At 36.8% G+C, this 9,529-nt stretch overlaps 1 protein-coding gene across 1 annotated transcript; it reads left to right on the forward strand.

The window, feature by feature from the left end:
- The first annotated feature begins 313 nt into the window (after positions 1-313).
- On the forward strand, positions 314-6,824 carry LOC127108416 (auxin response factor 6). Its single transcript, XM_051045877.1, has 14 exons — positions 314-1,320; positions 1,568-1,680; positions 2,147-2,242; positions 2,363-2,419; positions 2,524-2,679; positions 2,769-2,853; positions 2,947-3,037; positions 3,380-3,544; positions 3,622-3,744; positions 3,932-4,007; positions 4,173-4,320; positions 4,620-5,899; positions 6,047-6,237; positions 6,362-6,824. Exons 1-14 carry the CDS (start codon positions 1,278-1,280, stop codon positions 6,558-6,560), a joined length of 2,823 nt encoding a protein of 940 aa, XP_050901834.1. The 5' UTR covers positions 314-1,277; the 3' UTR covers positions 6,561-6,824.
- The last annotated feature ends 2,705 nt before the right edge of the window (positions 6,825-9,529 follow it).

The raw sequence follows: 9,529 nt of genomic DNA on the forward strand, positions 1-9,529 counted from the left end.
TATCATTTTTGTTGATATCATATATATTAAGAAATTAAAAAAAGAGTAATTCTTTCCAAATCATTTGAATAATTATTAATTTGTTTTAAACCATGTAACGGTAAATAAAATTTAACATCATATCACATCCTTAAATACTACAAGATTCAGAATTTCTGTATTTATACCTCTTTATTACTACTACTTTAAAACTCTCACAAATATTAATACTTTTAAAAAAAATATTTCTATTAAATTTACAATTAAAAAAATTATATACAATTTTAATAAGCTCATTACTATTACAATTTTAATAAAAACAAAAAAGCAAAATGCTGTGAGACGGTGAGTGAATGAAGCCTTCTCTCTCTCTCTAAATCATCCGATCTGACACAAGCACACGCTCTCTTCTCTTTCTCCATCTTATTACTAAATACACACCCCAAAACAATGGCGGTTCAGTTTCTGTCTTCATTAACGCAATTAACCATACTAACTGAAAACTCTGTCACACACAGAGAAATAAACCGCTAAATCAACACAACTCTAGATTATTATTATTATTACTACTATTCTAGTCGTAACAAGACCACGGTCTTCGCCGCCGCTTCAACTACCCGAATAAAAAAACCAGTTACTGCGTAAAAAACCCGACCCGGTTCATTTCTCACTTTTTTATAAAGGAGGTTTTGAGAACACTGTTTTCTTGTCCCCTCCCTTCAAAAAGATAACAAGTGTGAACTGCTTACGTTTTTTTTTTATACTTGGTCGTTTTCTGTTACAACGTTAGTGTTTCTACTTCTGGCTCTGGTTCTGCTCATTCTCTCACCTTCATTTTCTACTTCTTTTTTCTTGAGATCCGGTACTCCTTGGGATTTGTTGCCTTCTTTGTCTGAGATCTGTTTGATTTTTCTGAGTTTGGTGGTGAGTCAAAAATAACTGGATATTGGAAGGTTGTATCATGGTTGAAGATAGGATTGGGAGCGAATGAAGGGTACAAGGGAGACGGTGGTGTTTTATAGTCAGACTGATTTTGGTTGAAGATTGAAATGGGTGGGAATCTTTTCTTTTGGTTGATTGTTGATTGTTGAGGCAATTTGGTGTTTGTGTTTTGGTTGGTGATAGAGATAAGAAGAATGGTGTTGTGGAGTAGGGAAGAGGAGAGCAAGAGGATTTGTTTTTGGTTTGGGTTTGGGTTTGGGGTTCATCTTGTGGGAATTTGTGTGATTGAAAAACATTGATTTTGGGTTTTGGTTTGGTTTGGTTTTAACTTTTAATAAGGTTTGAAATTTACTGAAATGAAGCTTTCTTCAGCTGGTTTTAGTCCTCCACCTCAGGAAGGTAGGTGAATTTCTGTTTCTGTCTGTATTACACTTCTTCATCTTTTTTGGTAAATTTTTTATTCATTTTTGGGATTAGAATGCTATTCATCTTTTAGATTTAGAAAATGTTTTTGCATCTTTTGTTGTTTTAAGATCTTGACTTGGCTTAGAACATGTCAAATTTGCTTTATTCGTTGAGGGTTTTAGGTGTGACAGTATGAAGTTTCTGTTCCATGTTGATGATATTAGGATGCATTTTTTTGTAGGAGAAAAACGGGTTCTAGATTCGGAACTTTGGCATGCTTGTGCTGGTCCTCTTGTTTCTTTGCCAGCTGATGGAAGCCGCGTGGTCTACTTTCCGCAAGGTCACAGTGAACAGGTGGGTCAGATATGAAGTTAGGACCTCTCTTTCAAACAGTGCTGTGTATTAAAGTAATAATAATTGGTTCTTTTTTCATGTATTTGATTTGCGTCTTTCTGATGCAATGAGCTGCTAATTTTAAGTGTATGTTTGGATTGGCGGTGCGTTTGGCAGAATCATGGCGCGACGCGGTGGTTTTCGGAGTTCCAAGAAAACCACGATCCGCCGTGATTTTGTCAGTTTGGCTGTGATTCAAAATGCGTTGAGTTGTATTAAGAAAACTGACTTTATTCTTGCGTTATAGCGACCCTTGTGTAAACTAATGCTTAACTTACTCCTTAAGACAATTGCATAATTCGAACTGTTGCAGGTTAATGAATTAACTATTAACTTCTCTATCTCCCATATGAATTTGCACATTTGAAAACTTGTATCATATTTTTCGACTTGCATGCATGATCTAAATTAGCATGTTTCTGCTCAGGTTGCTGTATCTACCAACAGGGAAGTTGACACTTATATCCCCAATCCAAGCTTACCTCCCCAGCTTATTTGTCAACTTCATAATCTTACTATGCATGTAAGGCTTTTTTATTCATTTTTTTTTACTATACAGTATTAGGACTTGTTTATCTTGTTCCATATGCTTATTCTTACACTCTTATTTCATTAATTATTTGTTCATTTCTGTTGGATTCAGGCAGATACAGAGACAGATGAAGTGTATGCCCAGATGACCTTGCAACCTCTAAATCCGGTATGATTCCCTTTCTTAAATGAACTGAGTTTTTTTTTTTTTTTTTAATTAAATTTTATGTCTAAATTCAACTTTTGAACTTTTGGCTATGGCCATGATTTCAGGATGAGCAAAAGGAGGCATATCATCCTGCAGAGCTGGGAACTGCAAATAAACAGCCGACAAACTACTTTTGCAAAATTTTGACTGCCAGTGATACAAGCACTCATGGGGGTTTCTCTGTTCCTCGCCGTGCAGCTGAAAAAGTTTTCCCTCCACTGGTAAAATTTTGTCATTGTTATGCTGTAACTTGTAAGTAAAGTAACACGTTCAAATCATTTTAACATGACGTTGTAATTATGACCTACAGGACTTTTCCCAACAGCCTCCTGCTCAAGAGTTGATTGCAAGGGATTTGCATGGCAATGACTGGAAATTCAAACATATCTTCCGTGGTGAGTTATGAATCTCAGATTGAGATTACTTCATGATGAAAATAATTTCACATTCCATTTATAAGGATTAAATCTGGCGTCTTTTTTCTCCAGGCCAGCCCAAAAGGCATTTGCTTACAACTGGGTGGAGTGTCTTTGTGAGTGCTAAAAGACTCGTTGCTGGTGATTCAGTACTGTTTATATGGTATATAACTTTTCGGTTATGTATATTTAAATTTAATCTTTGGCAGTTTCATGGTTGATTGACTTGTTTCAGCATTGATTCAGAACATGTAGTTTGTAATTCATTTGGCCATTCAGAAGATAATATAGGAAAATTCTTGTTGTAACATGTTCATGTGTTTATGTTTTTGTTCATATGTTGAGCCAGTGTTCCTTCAATGGGTTGCTATTGAAGTGTGGTTACGTTTTATTTTCTAGTTTTCTAATCTAGGCTTTATGATTTTATGTGAAGCATAGTTAACTTCAATAGTAATTATGTGGTGTTTTATGATTGGTGTGACTCGGGTGCTTTTTTCTTTGGCAGGAATGAAAAAAATCAGTTGCTTCTAGGCATTCGTCGTGCCAATCGACCACAACATATGATGCCTTCATCAGTGTTGTCAAGTGACAGCATGCACTTGGGGCTGCTTGCTGCTGCAGCTCACGCCGCTGCAACAAACAGTCGTTTCACCATTTTCTATAATCCACGGTATAATTCATATACTTCTAAAAGTTCCTAGTTAGAATATAGCTACTTAAATTGACATTTTCTTTCTTACATTTCAGTGCCAGCCCATCAGAATTCGTCATTCCCCTAGCGAAGTATGTTAAAGCTGTATATCACACCCGAGTTTCAGTTGGTATGCGCTTCAGAATGCTTTTTGAAACAGAGGAGTCTAGTGTTCGGCGGTAGGTTTTCTATACTTTTTAAAAATAATAGCCGAAATACTCTCCCTTATATTTGAGATGTTATGCCATAAGCCTTAGCCTAAATTTGTAGAAAAATTATTGTCTTGTGTTGGATGATGGCTTTGGTTTTCTCATGCGAAGTTCTATACTAATACTAAATTACAAATCTATATATATGCTCATGCAGATACATGGGAACAATAACTGGCATCAGTGACCTGGATTCTGTTCGGTGGCCAAGTTCACATTGGCGCTCAGTAAAGGTCTGTATTGAAACATTTATAATATCGAATTGATGTTATATATCTAAATTGAATGCTGTTTGTATCTTCAAATGAACACTAACAGTTTCTTGCTTCGGAAAATATTACGCTGTATTGAGGATGAAATATACATTTTTAATTGTGGCTTTGACTTGAGTTGTATAGGTTGGGTGGGATGAATCCACAGCAGGTGAGAGGCAACCTAGAGTGTCTCTATGGGAAATTGAGCCATTAACAACATTTCCAATGTATCCATCTCCATTCCCTCTTAGGCTTAAACGACCATGGCCTCCAGGACTTCCTTCATTCAACGGTATGTATCACTACATTTAAAGGCAAAAAATATTCAAGATTTAGTTAAACGCTTATCGCATAAGCGTTAATGTAAAGTCAAACTGTTTCCATAAATTATCTTGGAGAGCTTATGGAAATAAGTTGATAACAGTATAAGGACATGCTGTAAGCTCTCCCAAGCAGTCTCACGAGGATTTATGCTAGTAGAGATAAGCTTAAATAAGTCAATCTAAACGGACCCTATAAAATGCTTGTTTATTTCATTTGTTAGTTTACTATTCTGCTCATTTTCATTGATCCTCCCGTAAATGCTAGCAGGCTTGAAGGATGATGATTTTGGCATGAATTCTCCACTACTATGGCTCCGTGACGCAGATAGAGGGCTTCAAACTCTTAATTTTCAAGGGATGGGTGTTAATCCCTGGATGCAGGCGAGGCTCGATCCGTCTATGATGAATTTGCAACCAGATATGTACCATGCTATGGCAGCTGCTGCACTTCAGGATATGAGGACTTTAGATCCTTCAAAACAGCATCCTGCTTCCTTACTTCAATTTCAGCCGCCACAGAATTTTCCCAATGGTACTGCCGCTTTAATGCAGAGCCAGATGATGCAGCAGTCTCAACCTCAGCACGCTTTTCCGAAAAATCAAGAACATCATCATCCATCTCAATCTCAGGCTCAAACACAACAGTTCCAGCAGCTTCTTCAGCATCAGCACTCGTTCACTAATCAAAATTATCATCAACTGCAACAGCAGCAGCAACATCAGCAGCAGCAGCAACAACAACAGCAGCAGCAGCAGCAGCAGCAGCATCAACAACAGCAGCATCAGCAGCAACATCAGCAGCAACAACATCAACAACTGCAACAGCAGCAGCAACAACAATCAAAACAGCAACAAGTTGTAGATCATCAGCAGATTTCAAATGCCGTCTCTACAATGTCTCAGTTTGTTTCGGCACCTCAATCTCAATCAACGCAGCCCATGCAAGCTATCTCTTCAATTGGCAATCAGCAACATTTTTCTGATTCAAATGGGAACCCTGCAACTACTGCTATTGTTTCTCCTTTGCACAATATGTTAGGTTCATTTTCCAATGACGAAACATCTCACCTTCTCAACTTTCCTAAACCAAACTCTTGGGTTCCGGTTCAATCTTCAACAGCATGGCCCTCCAAGCGAGTTGCCTTGGATCCTCTCGTTTCTTCTGGAACATCTCATTATGTTCTGCCTCAAATGGAGCAACTTGGGCAGTCGCAAACTACCATGTCTCAAAATGCTATTACCTTGCCACCGTTTCCTGGTAGGGAGTGTGCTCTCGAAGGGAACACTGATCCACAAAACCATCTTTTGTTCGGTTTTAACATAGAACCCTCGTCACATCTAGTGTATAACGAGATGTCAAACCTTAAGGGTGTCAATAGCAACTGTGACTCATCAACCGTGCCTTTTCAATCTTCTACCTACCTGAATAACACAGGCGCCGATTCTTCATTGAATAATGGAATGACACACGGTGTTGGCGAGTCGGGATTCCTTCAAACTTCTGAAAATGGAGGTCAAGGAAACTCACCAAACAAAACCTTTGTGAAGGTGAGTTTTTTCTTCTGGGACTATTCTCTTTTGAATCAATATTTTAATTTTCACTCTTTTGCTAATTTGTTGCATTGCATTTCACAAAAAGAGTTGACTTAGTGAAATCCTACTTTTTTACATGCTAATTTCTCTCTATTTTCACAGGTTTACAAGTCAGGGTCCTTCGGAAGATCGTTGGATATCACTAAATTCTCTAACTACCCGGAGCTACGCAGCGAGCTTGCTCGTATGTTTGGGCTTGAAGGTGAGTTGGAGGACCCTGTAAGATCAGGCTGGCAGCTTGTATTTGTTGATCAAGAGAATGACGTTCTTCTCCTTGGCGATGGCCCGTGGCCGTAAGTACTCCACACCCCTTGTCATGTTCTATTTTTTTTAATCATATATTCATATGATAGTTTTTTGACCCTGAGTTACACAATCTTCATTGATTACCGATTGACATGATCTTTTGGATGACAGGGAATTTGTAAATAGTGTATGGTGCATCAAGATACTTTCCCCTCAGGAAGTGCAGCAAATGGGAAACAATGGACTAGAGCTTCTAAACTCAGCTCCAACTCAGAGGCTCTCTAATGGCATCTGTGATGACTACACCGGCCGCGAGGACCCGAGAACTCTAAGCACAGGTTTAACATCTGTGGGGTCTTTAGACTACTGAACGTTGTCGTGACAACAAATACTGTGAATTTCTTCTCTCTTGTATTATTATTACTCTTCTCAAACCCTCTAAAAAATGGTGGGAAGTTGTTCCTAGTTGTAGCTTATAGCTTACTCATAAGCCTCTTGTTTTCCGTTTTTATTGCCTAAAACAATTCATGAGCTAAACACTTAGCTATATGGCAACTTCTCATTGTAGTTTCTATAATATATTGTAGAATTCAACTTAAGTTACTTTAAGTGAGTCCCATGATTAAACTCAAAATAGTCTCTTCTATAAGAATGATTTTTACAGTGTTACACGCAAGAACCACCATGTTGATGTTGTAATTGTTGACCTTTGATGATTGCTGGTGTAATTGTTTGGTAAAACCTGTGATGCATGAAGATAAAAGTGGTTGATAAGTTATGAAAGATGATGCTGTATTTTTTGACCTTGGGATAGTTAAAACTTATTGGGAATATTGATGTGACATTTAGAACATGAAGAGGACACCAAAACCATGTGATGTGTCTGTATGAGCATACGAGGGAGAGAAAAAAGAGTACTTTTGTGGTTCAATTAATGTGAAAGTGGCCTCTGCTTTGTATTATTCTTGGTTTTGGCCCATTCATACTTTCACTTTGGTTTGTGATTGCTTTGCTCCATGAATGGCAAAGCTAAAGCTGTACGTTTGTCTATTCCTTACCGTACTAAGCATTTTTGGAATCTAAAGAAAAGCATGATGCCACCTCTATCTAAAATGTCCTTTATGTTTATGACCACTATCTCTTTCTTTCATCAAAGTAGATGGCAAATTGTCAAGCTTATAACATGTTTTGCTTTCGGTTTTTAATTACAAGTTTCATGAAAATTTAGAGCACACATTCACTCTGATCCTTAAACTGTGCCGATAGTTTCACTTCTATCTTGTAAGTAAGATTCAGTTGGTAGGTGCTGCAGGATCGCTTTCAAACGTATGTAATTCTCAATGAGTAGTATGAGTTTTAAGAGTCTCACGTCAGACAATATATGATATGAACATGTGCTTATAAGTGAGTGCAATATTCATCTTAAACGTCGATTTTGTAAGACAGAATTAAGTTCAATCACAATTCTTAATATGACATCAAGAGTCTCGTTTTATAATATATTTGATCATTTGCTATCAGATTAGATTTTTGTAATTCTGGACGAGAGTCGGGGCAATCATCCCCATGATAGCCGTGAAGGAGAGATTTTTCACTATTGATTCCACTTTGATATTGTGGGGTTGTTTCCTTAGGCTTGAGCTTTATTAAGGGTATGGAAAGGTGACAAGGCACTATGCACCACCAAGACCAATAAAACAAGGTAGGGTTGGGATTCCAATAATCTTATAGGTCACCCCTTTTGTTGAAGATACATTTTATCTCAATCTTACTTTCACTTTCTTACGTATATCTGGCATATTTTTCTGTCATCCATAACATGACCAAAAAGGTTGTAGCAAAGTGACAACCTTGTTTAATACGTGCATACACCATGTCTGTTGTTTTCACCATAAAAATTGGCGCTACATCTGCATTTCTTTGTCATCAATTGTTTAGACATGTGCCTCTCTAATGTAGATATGCCTAACTTTTTTTACCTTAACTAGGAAATATTTATGGTACATGTAATCATTTTGCTGTTGATTAATCATATGTTTCTAGTACTCTTCATTGGATTGATCCATTTGGCTGGATTCAGAATGAAATATATTTTAATTATGTCTTAAGAAATACAATGAGTATTCTATATTGCACATCTAGCAATTGCAGTGTTTTGTGTTGCTGGTAAACACTGCCTAATGAGATTGATATATATATATATATATATATATATATATATATATATATATATATATACACACACACACGCTCTGATAATATCTAAGAGTGTGTTTGTTTGATGAATTAAAATTATAATCCCGGAAAATATCATTTCTAGGAATATTATTATCAGAAACTTTATTCTCATTAATGTGTTTGGCAAATCAATAAAGTTTCAGGAATATTTTAAGTTTTATTTTAATTAAATTTTAAAAATTAAAAATTTAAAAATAAATGTGTTAAAATAACATGAGAGTGAGAAGTTATGGTTGGTTATTTTATATTTCCGTGGGAATATAAGATTCTCATCCTTTGACATGAGAATAAAAATGAAGAAATTTATGAACAAAAATATATTTATGGGAATAAAAAGTACCCGAACATAAATTATCAAAACTTGAAACAAACAAGGGAATATGTGAATTTCAATGTCACATTCTCGGGAATAACATTTGTATCCACGAAACAAACATCCCCTAAGTTAAATTTATAGAAAAATGTAGTGGCATAATTGAAAGAGATCAGGGGTGAGACGAACGACATATGCGTAGTCTTTTCCATGTCGTCCTTTCATGGGGTCGAGCGCTCCCGTTTAAGATCGAGCGCCCATTTCTCATATAAGTCGTCTGATTTTTGTTTTTTTCACCTGTAATGCGGGATTGCGGATAAAGTGTGTATTGGGTTAAATATGGAAAGTCGTGGGAATTAACTACATCTCTTGGATTCCAGGGGATCGACCACTTATTCCTGTGGTGGTTGCTATATTCTAAGGAGACTCGGTTCAGACTCTTGGAGTTATAAATAAACTAGTATTTTGATCCTAATGGACAATCAATAACACAAATAAATACTCAGATACAATAATTTATCATCTCCCGTGAGATAGCTCTCAATATCCTAAAAACCATAAATTCCCTAACAGTCCTTATCTAATAGGGATTGTCAAGCATTTATACTTCTAGCGAGTATAATTGGCACCCACTGTGGGGCTCCAATAAAATTAATTCGGGTCATACATATCATCTACTCACAATTGCTCCCACCGTCTTCTTACGAGGATGTTCAAGAAAAGTTCCATGAAGATCACCAACACCATCACTGGAGGTTTTGTCGGAGGGAGAGAATATAGCTCCTCTC

Source organism: Lathyrus oleraceus, chromosome 7 (genome assembly GCF_024323335.1).
Source record: "Lathyrus oleraceus cultivar Zhongwan6 chromosome 7, CAAS_Psat_ZW6_1.0, whole genome shotgun sequence".
In the NCBI taxonomy this organism is placed as follows: Eukaryota; Viridiplantae; Streptophyta; class Magnoliopsida; order Fabales; family Fabaceae; genus Lathyrus; species Lathyrus oleraceus.

Bases quoted from the DNA above. Each gene is read 5' to 3' on its own strand.
- LOC127108416 (XM_051045877.1), top strand. From the start codon at position 1,278: ATGAAGCTTTCTTCAGCTGGTTTTAGTCCTCCACCTCAGGAAG. The intron at 2,420-2,523 runs GTATGATTCCCT...CCATGATTTCAG, and splicing joins CCTTGCAACCTCTAAATCCG to GATGAGCAAAAGGAGGCATA. The intron at 3,745-3,931 runs GTAGGTTTTCTA...ATGCTCATGCAG, and splicing joins GAGGAGTCTAGTGTTCGGCG to ATACATGGGAACAATAACTG.